This window comes from Calypte anna, chromosome 3 (genome assembly GCF_003957555.1).
Source record: "Calypte anna isolate BGI_N300 chromosome 3, bCalAnn1_v1.p, whole genome shotgun sequence".
NCBI lineage: Eukaryota > Metazoa > Chordata > Aves > Apodiformes > Trochilidae > Calypte > Calypte anna.
In genome coordinates, this window is record NC_044246.1 from 19487712 (window position 1) to 19505205 (window position 17494).

Genomic DNA, 17494 nt, shown 5'->3' on the forward strand with positions numbered 1-17494 from the left:
GCCAGCCTGCCAGCTGAGCAGAAGAATCCACACGCCAAGCTGCCTGCCAGATTCATATTCTGCTATTCTGAGCATTAATTTACCAGGCGCTCAGCAGAGTACCTGAGCTTGGCTGGAGGTGAGCATCAGGAGCCCATGGCCCAAGGGGCTGTGGGGAGAGGAGAGCCACCTGCCCTTTTTGCCTCTGGTCAGCTTCCAGCTTGCTCAGACCATTTCCTGAAGTCATAGTGTGAGTCATGAGCACAGCATCATGTGTAATGTGTGGCATCTTGAAAATCAGCCCAGTTTCATAGGCAAATGATGATGATGTGAGGAGTAGTTCTCATAAACAGTTAGTATGTCAGTGAAGACACGTAGTTTATTTTTAAAAGACATACAGCTTTTTGTAGATATCTTAAAAGATTCTGTACCTGCTTACAGCATCTACTGCTGTTCCTTTTAGTGCTGGAGGCCATCAAAGCAACAAATAATTTTCTCCCCTTAAAAGCATTATTTGTCTACTGAATCATGTATGTAACAAACTTATTTATCTGTATTACTTCAGCACTCTAAGCTTGGAAAGCTGATACACCTTTTTTGGATTCTTGATCCTTCTCTTTGTTGTCCTTGTGGCAGTGCTGGTTCCCCCAATCTGATCTTGAAGTATTCTAGCATCGAATTTGTGTGAACTGGTAGCAAAGTCAGTTCGTGTCCATCTACTCTGTAAGTAACTGCAGCTGAGGAAGCCATTCAGAAACCATGGAGCTCTGGTGCTCTGCAGTAGAGAGATGGGATGAGATGGGATGGGAAGGAAGAAATTCATCTGCCAGAGTTTGATCTGTTGTTCAATCTGTGTCTGTACCTCAAGCACCAGGAATGCTCTGTGCTAGCTTCACAAACCCAAAGTAGGAAGCCTCTTACTCAAATTTTTGAAGCCTAAGTTTTAGCATTATAAATATTGATGTTGCTTTGTCTTTGGTCTCAATCTCAGAACTGTTGCATGCATCTGTTTGAGCAGTTAAATGGTGTCTGAAGTTCCCAGAAGCGTGGTCAGCACCTTTTGGGTGGGTACTGTATTCAGGGTCTTCATGGTTTTCCTGTGTGTTAGATCTCCTTTATATGGTTTTTTTTTCCTGCATTTTTTTATACTTCTCTTTGGGAAAAAAATATAAGATTTTATATATATATATATATATATATATACACACATATATGTATATGTGTGTATATATATATATATAAATAGAAAGTTACATCTTATTATTTCCTTTGTTGCAACACAAGGGTTCCCTACAAGATTTCTGTGCTGTGTGGTCACAAAACCACCTTTTCTGCTGTGTCAAGCTGTTGAATAACTGCTAGCAAGCAAGTTCAGTCTAAGTAGTACCTGAGCATTCATTACTTGTTTTGCTACCTCTTGGTAGTTTTCAACATGTTCACCTAATAGCATTTGTTGGCCCAAGTACACGTTTGGTGGTATTTCTCAGTAGTGCAGTATTTTCATCCACATAAAGAACATTGCCATATTTCTACTTAAGGATTTTAAGTCTTAAAAGGGAAGAAAAGCCCCAGGAAATGGCAGGTATTTAAAATATCTGCAATTGTATCTATAATCAGTCCCCCAGAGCAGCAGCTAACTTCAGGAAGACAGCAGTGGGAAATAACATATTTGGGTTTTAGCTCCCAGCATCAGTTATTTAGCTAAACATTCAAATACAAATAAAATAACACCAGAAAGAGACATCATAGTAATCATCTGCTGAAATGTCATCGGAATTCAAAAGAACTTGGTTTAAAATGTGGTTTGTAGGTCTTTGTAGCTCAGGCTCAGAGCCCTGCACTCCCACTTTGATACGTATTTTTGATAAACCTCTGAGGGCTGCCAGTATTTCTGAGGAGTTAAGGTCCCCATGGCACTTGAATGAAACTCTTTTCTACCTGAGCCTAAGCAAATCAAAACTGAGAGGACAAACATTGTACCCATATTTTATACTGTCAGACTGGTACAAAGTAGGCCACAGCAACAGAGAAAGTGAACTTAAAAAGAAAAAAAAAAATTGGAAAGAAATGTCAGCAAAAACAATACCTAAAATCCAGATACCTGAAATAAATGCTGTGGGGATGCTGCACTGCACCTCTGCAAGCTCCCTCTCATGGACAAAGCTGAGGGACGTCCTGATACAGTGAGAAGTCTTGACATGAACAAAGCAGATTTGCACATTTAATTTTACTGTCTAGCAGAGCCCAACTGCATATGTAACATTATTAGTGTCACTAAGAGATTGACTGCCTGCCTTCCTGTTGCTTGCTCAAGGAGATTTCCATTTACCCTCATCTAACTCCAAGATAAAGAAGGGACCATCTGTTCTTTCTCCTTCACTCCCTTCCTTATTACCAGCCTTTGTTCTCATGGTCTCAAACACTAATTCATCCTCCCCACTGTCCTCAGTACAGTTGCCTGGGCTGTCAAATACCCCATACCCATCATTTTGTTGGTCTCTTTTGGTCTTGGTTGTTTCCTGCCTTTCCTTATCTGCTGGCACTGGTGTTTCCTTGGTCCTGGTGTTGTACCTTTCTTTGCTGTGCCAATGGACTCTACAAAATCCATGGCTGGCAGGAGAGCTGGTGAGGTGTTACACAGCAGGAGCCTGTGCTGCAGCTCTGAGCAAGGGCTGCCTCAGCTGCAGTGCTGTGCCTCTTCCACGTCAGTGGCATTTTCCTTGGTGAGAAAGGTGACACTCAGGTCACAAAGCAAGGTCTGCTTTAGGTGTCTATGTTGATTCCTCTGAGCAATTCTGACTCTGCTGTGCTGTCTGCTCACAACAGGCAGCCTTCAGGAGTGATGTGTCCTGACCATAACACTGCTTAGAAGACAGACTGTTGAGTGAACAGTTGCTCTTTTGCTGGTGACTGTGGACAAGGATGAATTTTGCCAAATCTTACAAAGGATTTGTAATAAGGATCTTACAAGTGCTTGTTCATTATCTCTTCTCCACTGGCCCTCTTCCTGCATCCTTAATTTAAAAAAATAAAAAAAAATTAAAATTGCATTATTGTTACTAGTGGTGAAATTCCTACCTGTGAATGCAGTTGTTTAGAACTCTTGTGCAAACAGGACTTCTGGCATTTTTGTGTACTCCCTGATTCAGGACAGCCCGAGGAGGCACACAGGTACAACAGCATCTGCCCAAATGGGAGCAGTGGGAAAGAAATAGGCCGTGGATTATGGCTTTGTGTAGAGTTCTGGCATGATTTGTCTGTTTATTTCCTCCCCAGGGAAAATATTATAGCAACCAATAGCAAAGGCTGTATAAATACAGCTCTGTGATGGTACTGCAAACAGCGTCTGCCTTTCCCTTCTTTAAGAAATTCTCCATGCCTGATCTGTCTTACATGTGTGTGCATGCCTGGGTATGTGTGTGTGTGTATATATATATATGTATATTTTATTATATGGAAAGAGACTGCACACCAGATAATGATTGATTCTGTATCTCAGTTCTTAAAAAAAACATGTAACATGCTGTAGGTTTTGAGTTCCAGTGAATCATCAAATAAGATTAAAGGCATATCTGCAGTGTTGCAAAAACAGTCTCCATGTAAGAGTGTCAGGACTGTCTCTGGAGACATTTCTAACAGACATCTTTGTATATTTAAACCCAAAGTAATGAATGTCACTTCATGGGCTGGAAAAAATAATTAAGCATCAGCATTTTCAGTTGCTTAATGTATTATTTTGGAGAGAAAAAGCCCCAAGTAGCACAGAAATTAATATTAATCTAAATTTTTTGCAGTGTAATTCATCACTCTACATGTGTTTATGTAAATTCAGTGTCTGTTCTCAAGAAATCATTTTTGTGCTGATTTTATTTGAAAATGTTTACTATATGTTGTTATGCATATTTTCTCTCAACAGAGTTTGCACTTAGGATAGTGAATGCTCCCATGGCCTTGGATTTAGCATTTGGCATGTTGTGTGAGCTGCTGCAGCAGTGGGGACAGATCTGTGCTGGCGTCCTGATCCTCCTGGAGTGGCTTCTGGGAGACAGTGATCTGAAAAGAGACTTGGAGTCTTCAGCCCTGGTAATTTTAACACCCAGTTGCTGTCTCATGTTGGGATCACCAATTTACTGCAGTCTTGTGGTAGGAATAGAATGAAACATCTCATCTTATGAAGCCTGCTGGTCACTACTCTGGTATTAAGAGATCAGCTCCTGAATTAGGTTTAGTGGATATCTGGTATTAATTGATTTACAATTAAAAAAATAAATAAAACAAGACATGTGGACAGTATTTAAAATAAATAAGTAGATTTTGATGGCTATTTCCTGGCAATATCAGCGTAAAATTAAAAGGACCAAACAAACAAACATTGAAATAATTCAAGGGTTACTTGACAAATCGTTGTTGACTGAAACACTTTGAGGGTGTAACTAACTGCATTCAGTATCATTGCTTGCCCTGAATTTAAACTGCTGCTGTGGGTGTCAAGCACATCTCATGTTCAAGCAGTGTTATCCCAACTTCTGGCTCCTCCAAATATGTCAAATATTCAGTCACTTTGTGCCACCTTCCATATGGCTGGTTCTGTATAGCACACAAAACTGCCTCACTCTTATCAGTCTGTCTTCAGAAGGATTATTTACATAAAGAAAAACTTTGCCATGCAGGTTGTGTGAAACAAAGTGCTGTGTAATACACTGTGCTCTCTTTGTCTTGAGAAGACTGTAAAAGTCAAAATAATGCTGGAAGGTAAACCAGAAGGAGCAGGAGAGGCTACATCTTTGAGAAGCTTGTTGATAGCTAATATGAGCCACGAAATATATTGTGAATCTTTCTTTTCTTAAGCCTGTGGTTTAGGTATGCCTTTCTGACTGGCTGATACAATTTTCCTTATTCATTTAATCCACTCAAAAAGCTCTGTGTTATAGCAAATTACCATACTAGTTACAGAGAAGTTTCTGTGAAATACAAGACAGTTTCACAGGGGATGGCAAGCATATGTTAAGCATTAGGACTACTATTTACTTCCTGTTTCCCAAGGGTTACACCATAAATGCCTGGTTTTTGAAGGTAAAATTTCTTTGACAAAGTAGGAACCTTTTTTATTGTATTCTCTCAAAACTTTGAAAAAATTATGTAGATTAATTCAACTTTTTTTTTTTTTTTTTACACAAATAAGCTATTCCATGACAACCTCTTGTCATTATTTCACTATGTATCTTTTCATATCTTTTATAACTTCATCATTATAATCAAGACCACAAGTAATTTTCTAATCATTGTGCTTTTCTTTTTGTTAAGGAAGAAGACGATTACCTGTTTGATAAAGGGGATGTCAATTTTTGGGCAGAGCAGTTGACTCATGTCAGACAACTTAGCAAGCATCTTTTCCTGCTTATATCAACGACTCATCCAACTTTACCAGATCATGGAGAACTTAATCAGCTATCAAGAAGAGCACTGGACCAAGCCCAGCTTATTGAACACCTTCTTAGAGCACTACCTGCAACTCCAGAATTTACCAGAACTGCAGAATTCACAAGACTGGCTATTCAAAATGAGAGAATATTGGTCTGCCTTAAAATATTAAATCTGCTGAAGCCTGATGGTACTTGCAAAAATGAAAATCTGGAAAAGTAAATTACTAGAAGTTCATCTTTATGGAGCTGTGCACATATTACTGGATGGGCAGGGAGACTGAATCCTAACAGTGTTCAAGGAATAAGAGATTGCTATAATGCCTCCAGTAAACCTGCAACAAGCTATTCACACTAAAACCACATTTTTTATAAATGAGTCCATTGATTGTTGGGTTTTTTTGTCAGATATGCTACGGGAGACTGTTCCTTTTAAATGCATTTGCTAATTTTATTCAGCTGAGCATGGTTTATTATAGCTACTGTAGGAAGTAAAGCAGCTTAGCCTAATATTTTCCATTTATCCAGGTGCAGGCCACCTGTAATTGTTACATTTATCCCACACTTTTACCTCCTGTATTTTAATACTAAGAAAAGGTTGGGTTTTTGTTCTTCTTTCAAGGTGTAGAATGGTAATTATTAATGTAGTATTTTCTAATTTTATTTTTAAAGTGTTTCTAAGAGAAAAGAAACAAACCTTAGCTTTTTTGTCCATGACAATTTTTAGACTGCATTTTAAATTTCACTGTATTTTCCTCTGTCAGAGAGCAAGGACTCTCACTTTGGTAGTAACCTCACTTTGGACATGGAACCAACATTGGTTATGCTTCTGCATCCTTTTTTTTCCTGTAAATCTAATAGCTACTTTCACAAAATCACTCTAAAATTAAGACCTCAGCGTTCGAAGCACAGCAGCTGTTGCATGGTGAACAAAACAGTTTCCTCTTCCCATCAAAACCCCTCACTCTGCAAGCAGTTGTGCAAAGTTAGGTCCTAACTCAGGGGATTTGGGTCCTCGAGGTGGAGCCAGGGGTGATGCTGAGCTCAGGCTCAGGAGGTGCTGTCACCAGTGCCTGGGGTGGCGAGCAGAGCCGGTGCTCAGCGGTGTCGCTGGCCCAGACAAAAATACTTGCCGTGCTTCGCGAAAGTATTTTGCTGGGAACGGAACCGGGGTTTCAATGGGAAAAGAAGACTTTGAGAATAAATTTTAATAAATATTTTAATGGGGGACGTAACGTTCCCTCCGCCAGGGGCTGCCCGCCCTCCTCCGCACGCGTGCGGAGCGTGCCCAGTAAGCGACTGGTTTGCTCTGGGTCTCTCCCCGTAATGTGCACTATCGCGGTGCAGTCGGGCATCCCGGTGACGATTATCGCGATAGTCGCTCCCCCTCCCGCCGCCAGGGGAGGCCGCAGGGGAACGGGGGGGGGTGCCTGCCTGGGGCGGCGCGCGCCCAGCAGGTGGCGCTGCAGCACCGCCATAGGCGCCCTCGCGCCCCTTGAGTGCTCGGGGTCTGGAGGAGGAGGAGGAGGAGGAAGAGGAGGGACGGGGGGAGGAGGGAAAGGGTCGGGGTCATCCCCAACCTCGCCGGGGTCCGGGAGAGCCTCCCCAGGGTCCGGGTTGACCTCAGCAGGGCTTGGCTTTACGTGGCTGGGTGCCGCGGTGCCTGGTAGCGAACTGCTGCCCGCCGCTCCAGTTTTAATAGAACCTGATGTAGGTCGGGATCAGGTCCCGAATTAGGTTTAACGGGTATCTGAAAACCGAACAAGGTTTTCACTACTACTACTACTAAAAAATAATAATTAAAAAATGCGTTTAGGAACAAGAGTTTAAATGCATTCTCTTAAGTTTCCAGTATTCAGTTACTGTAGGTTCTTATGTAAGTAATTTACAGTGGAACTTGAGATTTCAATAGGCAGAAGGGAAATGCTGGAATCTGAGAAGAAAAGATGTTTCACAGAAGGCACACTACCCGATGTAACAAGCCCCACTGTGAGTTAAGCTAAAAATTAATTTGTTTGCGTCTGTTCTGAGCTCCTGGGGAAAAAGAACAGCCCAGATTGTGTCTGGAAGCCACTCTTAAAAATAGTCAAGACCTGTGCAATTAATTAACAGCTGCTGGTTCTGCCACACCTTGCCAACATTTTTGAACTAGTGCAGCAACAGCTTTTATAGCAGAAAACAAACAGAACTTTATGTAGTATCAAAATTACAGCGTGGTTGTGTGACCTTGCTTGTGTCAGTGGTTACCATAAGCCTACCTCGTAACACTGGTGCTTTTTTGTTTAATTCGGTGGAATTTAATGGGGATATGCATTTACAGTATCAGCAGATGGATAAAATGCAGACAGGAAACAGTATAGTAGTAGATCCAGTGACCAGAAAACTTAAGTAACTTTGTGAAGCTTTGAGGACTTGGTTAATCAGTAAACTAAATAGCTCGAAAACTGTCTTCCTTATCATGGTTTAAAAATGCTGCTGAAACCTCTGTCATTCTGCCGTCGTTTATAGAGAGCAAATAAAAAAAAATTACGTTGGCGCGCATACATTTCACCACTCACTGCTGGTGACCTGAGTTACTATATAACTACTCAATCAAGAACCTTTAAACCCCAAGCAGCAATTGCAGAAGAGAGTTAACAGAATCTTATACTCGAGTACTTATCTGCCGTGTTTGATCAAGCCAATTTATCAAAGTATTTCTCCAGATGACGATGACACATTGCTCCTTGCCTGATTATCATCATCAGCTGTTTACCTGGTTCACTTGCGGGCGGGGTCTGCTCTGAAGGTGATGTTTTCACCACAGAGATGGTTGGGAGCAGAACGAGTTTGATGGGGGGGGGCAGTTCGCGAGCGAAATGCGAGTGGGCCGGGGAGGGAGGAGGTTAAGGGGAAAGATGCGCGGTGATGGGGAGGGATGCACCTTACTGCTCGCATCCGCCTCAGGTGGCTGCGCGGAGCTGTAACCCCTCCGCGAGCCTGGAGCTGGGACACGCAAGGGAGAGGGGAAGCTGAATTTTGTTGTGGGATGCTCAGATAAGGCAAAGCTGCTTCTCGGCGGAGCGGGCACTAGGGGGTGGCAGATCCCCGCGCAGCCGGGCGGGAGGAGGGACGGGCGGGAAGAAGGGTCGGCCACGCCGCTTCCAAAATTGCCCCGCGAACGGGGGGGCTCGCTTCAGGGAAGTGCCGAAATACGGGAAGAAACGAGCTGCAAGCGTTTTATCCTCTAGCTCCTCGTCTTTCCCGGGTGTTTGGGTTTGTTGTTGGTTTGGGGGATTTTTTCGGTTGGTTGTTTTTTTGTGTTTTGGGGGGGGGTTTGTTTATTTGTTTTCCCGAAGGGGGTACTCTTCACTCAGCCCTAACGTGGCAGCCCATGGGCTTGTTCCTCCGAGGGTGACGGCTCACAGGCGGGGCCCGGGGGGTGGGGGGCTAAGAGGCCGCCCTGGTGCTGCCCCCGCCGGTCTGGACGGCCGCGTTTGCACCCGCCGGGTCCCGCCCGCCACCTCCCCCTTTGTTCCCCCCTGCAGGCTCGGGGGGGAGGGGAGGAACCACATGATGGGAGCTCGAACCGCATGGCGTTGGGGGGGGAGCAAGTGTGAAAAAGCTACGTGAACTGCTCTAATAACCCACTCCCCCAGCCTCCCCTCCTCCCTCTCTCGAAGTTGCTTTCCTTTGCAAGTGTTTTCAAAGCGCCGGGTTCCTGCTGACGTGGTCAGATTTGCACCCTTGGATTTCCAAGGGCCTGACATTCCAGCTCGGAAGCTAAAGAGGATCAAACGCCTCTGCTGGCTTGAGCAGCAGTAAAACTTTACACGTCCCTCCGTTTTCCCCTTCCCATTTGTCCCGGGGCTAAGCAAACGCGAGAGGGGACAGAGAGTGCAGAGCCGCTGCCTCCGCCACTGTTCCCACGTCGTGTTTGCGCAGCCTTATCAGCACCGGAGGGGGAGGGAGGGCGGAGGTGTTTTTGCACGCCGACTCCGGCCCACTTTACGAGGCAGCACTCCCCGTGCCCGGCGAAGGACCCCTCCTTGCCCCCCTCCCCCCGGCAGGGACCTGCCGCTGCCTTCCTCCTCGTCCCGGCAGTGGGGGCTGCCTGGCGGGAGGGCTCTCGGGGCGGCGGTGCCGCTGCCGGGCTCGGCCAGCGGCTGGCGCAGCCCGACGGGTCACAAGATCTCGGAGCTGCCGGGCCGCGGCGGGGTGCGGGGTGTAGGAGGGAACACGGGAGGGGGGTGGTGGGGTTGCACATCAGCCCGGCTGGTGCAAGGTTAACACCACCTCGTTTGTTCGCCAAGCTCTCCCACGCAGAAAAACAAAAAAACCACAAAACCCGAACTCTGCAAAAGAGGGGAGAAGCGGCGGTTCCTGCAGCCCGCCCCGCCGGTCGCAATGGGACAGCGCGGGCCCGACCTTTGTTTCAAACCAATTACGTGGCAAAAGTTTATTTTCGGTGGGGCGGGAGGAAGCCGTGTCCCCGCCGCTGCCGCGCCTCTCCCCGCGGCACTGCGCTCCCGCCTACGCTCAGCGGCACTCGCCGCTCGCCCGGGGAGGATGCCCGGCGGCTGTGCCGGCTATTCCCGGCTCCCTTTACGGGAGGCTGGGGCCGCGGCAACTGCGGGAGCGCCGGGGGTTTGGAGAGGGGTGCGAAGAAGAGCCCTTCGCAAGGACCTCCGCCTGCTCCGCTGTCCCCGCACCCGGCTCAGCGGTACTGGGGTGGAGGACATGCAGCGCACCAGAGCTGCTGCTCCTCACTAACCCACCCAGCAACTCCCGGCTCTCTACAAAACTTAGGGCGGCCCGGCCGGTCGAGGCGGGCCGGGGCGGGCCTGTCGAGGCGGGCGGAGCGGAGCAGGGCGGGCGGAGCGGGGCACCGCCCCCGCGGGCCGCGGCGGCGGCGTTTATATGGGGGCGGCGCGGGGCGCCGCGGAGTTCCCGCAGTTCACCCGCTGCTGTGCAGCTGCCGTCGCCGCTTCGGCCCGGCACCCGCCACCCCGCCGGGAAGGAGACGGGACCATTTCGGATCTCAAGCAGACGGCCCTCTCCTATCTAGTCGTGGCTTTACCAAATCCTCCGAAGAGAGCGGGATCTTTCGGTCCTTCCTGTATTTCCGACCATTACAGGATCTAGAAATGTCGACGACACTTTTATCTGCCTTCTACGACATTGACTTCTTGTGCAAGGTAGGAAAGAACACGGTTTCCCAGGCGCGACACGGGCGGCCGGCGCTGGGCCGGGGTTCGCAGGGCAGCGCTCCCGGGTGCTGGGGCAGGGGACGCGTGGCTGTCGCTGCGGACGGGTCTCCGCCTGACAGCTGGCCGGGCTGAAGCAGCGCGGGTCATGCTGCGAGGCGGCTGATGCAAGGCTGCGCGCCTCGCACGGGTGTGTTGCTCTCTGGACAGGGCGGCTTAAGGGGTGGGTTTTTTGTGAAGTTGCAGAGCCGCCGAGCTGCTCGCAGGCGCTCGGTCGCAAGTGTTGCGCGGCCGAGAGGAACTTTTTTAAAAGTTGTGCACGCAGCTAAGCCTGTAAGGGGGCTGCTACCACGCCAGTGCTTCTTGCAGACCCACATTAGGTGCTGGCTGAGCGGCACGACCTCCGCCCCGACCCCCAGCAGTGCCCGGCGGTGCGGCGGAGGGGCCGCCTGGCCCCCGCGGCGGTGGGCTGGCGGTCACCATGCAACACCCTCTCTCTCTCTCCCGCTCCCTGTCTCCCCCGCCCCCTCCCCTCCTACCTTCCCTTCCCCCGCCCCGGCAGACGGAGAAGTCCCTGACCAACCTCAGCAGCATGCTAGACAAGAAGGCCGTGGGGACCCCGGTGACCCCCCCCAGCTCCAGCTTCGCGCCGGGCTTCCTGCGGCGGCACTCGACCAGTAACCTGCCGGCGCTGGCCGGCGGCTCCAAGTTCCCCAGCCCCACCGGCTCCAGCTCTTCCTCCACCTCCTCTTCCTCCTCCTCTTCCTCCTCCTCGTCGTTTGGCAGCCTGAAGGAGACGGGCTCCGGCGGAGGCGGCGGCAGCAGCAGCCCCACGGCCCTGCTCAACAAGGAGAACAAGTTCCGGGACCGCTCCTTCAGCGAGAACGGCGAGCGCAGCCAACACCTCATGCAGCAGCTCCAGCAGCAGCAGCAGGCGGCGGCCGGCAAGGGGGGCGGCTCCGGCGGCGGCGGCGGGGCCCCCATCAACTCGACGCGTTACAAGACGGAGCTGTGCCGCCCCTTCGAGGAGAACGGCGCCTGCAAGTACGGCGAGAAGTGCCAGTTCGCCCACGGCTTCCACGAGCTGCGCAGCCTCGCCCGCCACCCCAAGTACAAGACCGAGCTCTGCCGCACCTTCCACACCATCGGCTTCTGTCCCTACGGCCCGCGCTGCCACTTCATCCACAACGCCGACGAGCGCCGCCCGGCGCCCGGCGGGGGCACGGCCGCCCCCCCCGCCTCCCCCGCCGCGGCGGGGCCGCACCACCACGCGCACCACCCGCCCCCGCACCCCGCCGGCAGCACCGGCGACCTCCGCGCCTTCGCCCCCCGCGACCACCAGCTGGGCGGCGGCTTCGGGCATCCGCGCGGCGGTGAGCGGCCCAAGCTGCACCACAGCCTGAGCTTCTCCGGCTTCTCCGCCCACCACCAGCACCATCACCAGCACCACCACCCGCACCCCCACAGCGCCGCCCCGCCGCCCCCGCCCGGCAGCCGCCTGGACGCCGCCCTGCTGGAGAGCCCCGGCGGGTCGCGCACGCCGCCGCCTCCCACCTCCACCTCCTACTGCGAGGATCTGCTCTCGCCGCCCTGCGCCAACAACGCCTTCGCCTTCTCGGGGCAGGAGCTGGGGAGCCTCATCGCCCCCCTCGCTCTCCACGGCCAGAACTTCGCCGCTGCCGCCGCCGCCGCCGCGGCCGCCGCCGCCTACTACCGCTGCCAGCAGCAGCCGGCGCCGCCGCCTCCCGGAGGGGGCTGCCCGCCGCCCCCCGCCTCGCCGCCCTTCAGCTTCCAGCCCCTCCGCCGCCTCTCCGAGTCGCCCGTCTTCGACGCGCCGCCCAGCCCCCCGGACTCCCTCTCCGACCGGGAGAGCTACCTGAGCGGCTCCCTCAGCTCCGGCTCCCTCAGCGGCTCCGAGTCTCCCAGCCTGGACTCGGGCCGCCGCCTCCCCATCTTCAGCCGCCTCTCCATCTCCGACGACTAAAGGGGTCGGCGCCCGGCCCCCCGCGGCTGCCGAGCAAGTAAGTTAACGAGCGAAGAAACCGAATCCTCTCTTCTTTTTTTTTTTTTTTTTTTTTTTTTTTTTTTTTTTTTTTTTTTCCTCTTTTTTCTTTTTTTTTTTTTTTTTAAATATATCTATCTATATATATACACCGAGAGCTGAACAAAAGAAAAAAAACAAAAAAAGCATTTTGCAAAAGGGCAAATGACACGAACTGAACAAACCTATTTTTATAGAGAGACCTTGGAAGAAGGGGATTTTTCTTTCGGGGTTGGTTTTTTTTTTTTTTTTTTGTTGTTGTTGTTGTTGTTCTTCGGAGACAAGTTATGCACCAGCAGCAGCCATTCCATCTGTGTTAGAAAAAAAAAAAAAACATTAGAAAAGACGCCACCAGAAAGCAACAAACAATCCGGGGAGTGCGAGTCCTGCCTGTCCATCTCCTCCAAACCTTCAGACACACACGAAAAAAGTTACAAACTAGTTTTTCTTTCAATCCAGTTCAAATAAAAACACAGAACATACTAAACCTATAAGCTTTTATACGAAAAAAACCAAGAAAAATCCAACATCCTGCCAAGAATATGCCTTGATAACAACCTTTTTTTATATATCTATATATTATTATTATAACAAATGCTAAAATCTTCATTCCAAAGTTTAATATTGGTTCCATTGCCACCACTTAGTGGATGTTTGGCTTAGAACAATTTTTTGTTGTTGCTTTATTTGGAAGCACTCAACTGAGTTTAGTTTGTAATTGTTGGAGAATAACTGCTGATTTTTTTAATTTTTTTTAGCTGTTTGAGTTGATTGCATGAATGAGTCACTGCACACAACTCAATATGAAACTATTTAACTTATTTATTATCTTGTGAAAAGTATACATTTGGTAATTTGTTCATACTGTATTTATCGGGTATGATGAAAAGCAATAGATATATATTCTTTTATTATGTTTAAATTATGATTGCCATTATTAATCGGCGAAATGTGGAGTGTGTTCTTTTCACAGTAATATATGCCTTTTTGTAACTTCACTTGGTTATTTTATTGTAAATGAGTAAAATTCTTAATTTAAGAGATTGTATGTAATATTTATTTCATTAATTTCTTTCCTTGTTTACGTAAATCTGAAAGATTGCATGGTTTCTGTATAGAAATCGGTCTCGATGCTGTGGAAGTAGTTTGAGGAATTTCTATGTTTTTTTTTTTTTTTTTTTTTTTAGAATGTAAATGGTTGTAGCCCGTCCGAGTTGAAAAACAAAGTAGAAAAAAAAAAACCAACAACAGAAAAAGACTGACTTAGCAATCAGACTTCAAAGTGGCAAACCTAATTCAGACTTGTTTAAAGTAACCAAAAAGTATTTTTGTTGCCTAACTCCACCAGTCACACTGTGATATAGTCTCAAAGTATGTAGCAATAATTGGGGGTCCCAGTATTATGTCTCACAGTGCCTTCTTGAGGGTCCATGCTTGCCTTAAATATCTCTCAACCAAATAAGTATTTTTCTTAATGCTTGAGATAATTTGAATGTAGGGATGGGTTTTTAATTACAGCAAAATTTCGCCACTCTTTAATTTATAGAAATGGAGGCCATCTTTGGATCTGAAACTTTATACAGTACATGAACATATCTTGTTTAATTTTTCATTAAATTCCAAAACTTGTGTAATTTTTATTTTTCCTTATGTAGGGAGAGTCGGGAGTTTGCCAAAACTCTCCTGGACGGTGGATGAATGAACAGTAGCTTAGTTTTGTTTGTACATAGGTACAGATTGAGCACTATGTACTCTTTTTGGACTACTTTAACAGAAGTATGTTTTGAATGTAACTAAAGGATAAGTCAACTTGAGTTGTAATATATTTTTCGGGAGTCAGTTCACTACAAATTGTGTGAGACTGTAAACTTTGTACTGTAAATGTTTTGTAGTTCTCCCAATAAAATCTTTTTGGAAAAAAAAAAAAAAAAAAAAAAAAAGGCCAAGTAACCCTCACACTGTTGAAGCCCCGTCTGCCAGGCAGCCAGTGTTTCTTGCTAAACACCATCACCCCCCCCTGCTCCCCTCCGCTCCAGTCCCAAATAAGTCTAGCTACAGATTAACCAGTTTGCACGGCAACTCCAGTCCACTCCTTCAGCAATCGCTGGTTGGCAGCCAAAGCTAATAAATGCTTCCAGAAGGTTCAGGAGTGTTAGTGGTGTGCTATATTCTGCTTTTTTTTTTTTTTTTTTTTTTTTTTTTTCCCCAAGAGGGTAAAGGATCAAACCTTTGCTGTTCATAGCTTAACAGCTGGAGTGGAAAAATCCTAGTAATGGCACTTATCAATCACATTGCTTATGGGGATGCATGAGCATGTCATTAGCCTTCCTGGCCTGTTTGGGGTAAGGAGGAAATGGCAGTTTGGGTAATAAAAGGCATAATTGAGGTTTACCCTTTGTCCCAAAAGCTTTGTTCCTCTTCACTTGCAGGAATGTGGACTTCTGCCTCATTGCTTCCATCAGCTAGTTGAGGGTGTTAATCAGGCTAGCATTAAACTAGCATTAAACGTGTTAATCAGTTTTCAGGGATTGGGTTCTAGACAAATTACCTTTTGGAAAGTATATAACAAAATACTTGGTAGCCCAGGGGCTGTGTGCTCATTAAAACTGAAGGAATTTTAGCTACTAACTCCAACAGCTTGGTCCCTTATTTCAATCAGTCCCTTAAACTTCAAGTTATGATTTCTACAGCCTTACTTTTGTTCCTTTGTCATCCTAATAATAAATGTTGTTAACATTATGGCATCTGTCTGCTGCTTGGACTGCCACAGTACTTGCTATAAATACAAGGTAGAATGTAATATCAGTGCCATATGTTTGTGTAACAAACCTTGGACTGACTCTTGGTTTAAAATTAAAACAAACGTAAGCAATGTATGACAACAGAGTCCTACTACAGCAATCAGACGTTTTTTATGGATCAGTCTGATGTTTATGCTCTGAATTGCTCTCTTTGGTTCTCAAACCAATTTCTTAATAAACTTCTTTTTGGCACAGCAGAACTGAGCACCACCAGCTCCTACTCTGGACATCCCTGTCACAGGTACCATGGCTGCAAGGAGGAGACATTTGCTAGGATTTTACAGGAACAGAGAGTAGCTGTTGGTTTGACTGGTGTCTTAAGCTGATGTCTGAGCTCACTTTCGGGATTTCGAAACAATTGTCAGACTAAACTGGCGTTAATTTGGAGTATGTGTTTCATTTAGTTTCAGACTTTATTTTCTAGATAATGCTTCCTTCTCTCTCTTGCCCACCTCTTCCCTTGAGCCTGCCTTTTTCCTGCCACAGTTGAAAAGGGCTTTATTTATTGCTGTATTTCACTTATCTAGGACAGCTGTACTCCATCAGCACAATACTTTCATCTTCCCTGCGGTTTTCTGTTGGTTGAACAGAATCTGGGTGAGGGTGCTGGGGTTGGCTTCAGTGTTTCCTGGCTGGAAGATGACTTCTGAAAGCTTCATGGCAGCTGCCTCACATGAAACACAACAGCATTTTGTGCATTGAAAAGGCTGCCAGGATGAGATGGGGGCTGCCAGTGTCTCCCAGTGGGCTGGGGTAGAGCCTGAGCCACCCACTGCTCTGCTCCAAGTGAGCAGTGCTCCCAGGCCACCCCTCCTGCCTCCCGGGTGGGTTTTAGGGCAGCAAAAAGAGTGCTGCAAAACAATCTGTGTGCCACTGTTCAGAAAACCAGAAGTCCTTGAACTGGGAAGATAAGTGTCCGTTTTCTCATGCTGCACAATCAAGTGTTAACCTTTAAACTGGTGACTTATGTTGTTGATTTAAGCAAACGTTCTCTTGCTTTCGTTTCTAAATTCAGCGGAGCATGTGAAGCTGGTTGGACCATTCAGAAATTTCCTGATACCTTGCAATAAATTGATAAACTCTGCACAAAAATAAACTGTTATTCTTTGAGAGCTTTGTAAGGTCTGCTGCTGCCCATTAGAGGTGTGATGTTTCTCTTGGTGGCTGTGGCACTTAAAGTGACTGAGGATCTGGAAAATGGGGATTTTTCTAATTACTGGCTAGAACTGAGTCTTGCATGCTTATTCAATTGATAGTGTAAAAAATTGCAGACAAGACTTCAGTTTGTAGGAACAGATGTTATGGTATAGATCTTGAAATAGGATTTTATATGGCTTGGTGTGACAGCCTTTCCCCCTCCCCCCTCGTTAGGGGATTTTCAAATGTATCAAATCAGCAGTTTTGATTTTTACTCCCTAGTCCTCTCAGGTTCTTGGAGGCTTCTGATTTGTCTGGGTTTTCTCAGTTTTCCTCCTTTTCGCAGAGCAGGTGTGCTTTTCACTGCTGCTTTGAGGTTTGCTGTCTGACACAAGGTAATACAGAAAGTAAACCTGATTCAGCACAGAGCCACGTGGGTTGCACACTACCAAAAAATAGTCCCAGCAGTGTGCCACAAAGCACAGGAATGTTGCTCTTTTCTTAGAGCATCATGGCTGAAGCCTGAGCAGATTTCTCTGTGCCCCCAAACTTAACCCCTCTTCAAGTGTAGAGGCTGGAGTTTCAGCATGGTTTGGGTCACTTGTGGAAGAGGCTGTGTGGCCACTGGAGGCTCCTCTTCCTGCTACACTGCCGAGTGAAGGACACAGCAAACCAGCACCTCTGCAGATAAAGGCACAGGCAGAGGATGAGCCCTTCTTCAGAACAGAATTTCAATGTCCAATGCAACTCAGATTACTTTGAAAAAAGAAATTACTGCCTTCCTCCCATTTTTCATCCCCATCCCATCATAATTAGGTGTAACTTGGATTTCTTCTTTTTTTTAGAGGGTGCATCTGACAATTTTATTTTTAAGGAAGGCCCCATATTATTTATTTATTTATTTATTTATTTATTTTATTTTGCTAGTGT

At 47.2% G+C, this 17494-nt stretch overlaps 2 protein-coding genes across 2 annotated transcripts in view; both read left to right on the forward strand.

Moving 5' to 3' along the window:
- The window catches only part of THADA (THADA armadillo repeat containing), a 160043-nt gene extending 154021 nt beyond the window's left edge, over positions 1–6022 (forward strand). The window contains exons 37-38 of the mRNA XM_030448466.1: positions 3896–4062; positions 5284–6022. Of these exons, the coding sequence (XP_030304326.1) occupies positions 3896–4062; positions 5284–5622 (506 nt within the window). The 3' untranslated portion in view covers positions 5623–6022. The remainder of the gene's footprint in view (positions 1–3895; positions 4063–5283) is intronic.
- Positions 6023–10315: 4293 nt separating this feature from the next.
- Positions 10316–15497, forward strand: ZFP36L2 (ZFP36 ring finger protein like 2). Its single transcript, XM_030446908.1, has 2 exons — positions 10316–10576; positions 11148–15497. Exons 1-2 carry the CDS (start codon positions 10526–10528, stop codon positions 12567–12569), a joined length of 1473 nt encoding a protein of 490 aa, XP_030302768.1. The 5' UTR covers positions 10316–10525; the 3' UTR covers positions 12570–15497.
- Positions 15498–17494: the final 1997 nt, after the last annotated feature.

Excerpts from the sequence above, each read along its gene's own strand:
- ZFP36L2 (XM_030446908.1), top strand. The coding sequence starts at position 10,526 with ATGTCGACGACACTTTTATCTGCCTTCTACGACATTGACTTCTTGTGC. Across the intron at positions 10,577-11,147 it reads ACATTGACTTCTTGTGCAAG|ACGGAGAAGTCCCTGACCAA; the intron begins GTAGGAAAGAAC and ends CCGCCCCGGCAG.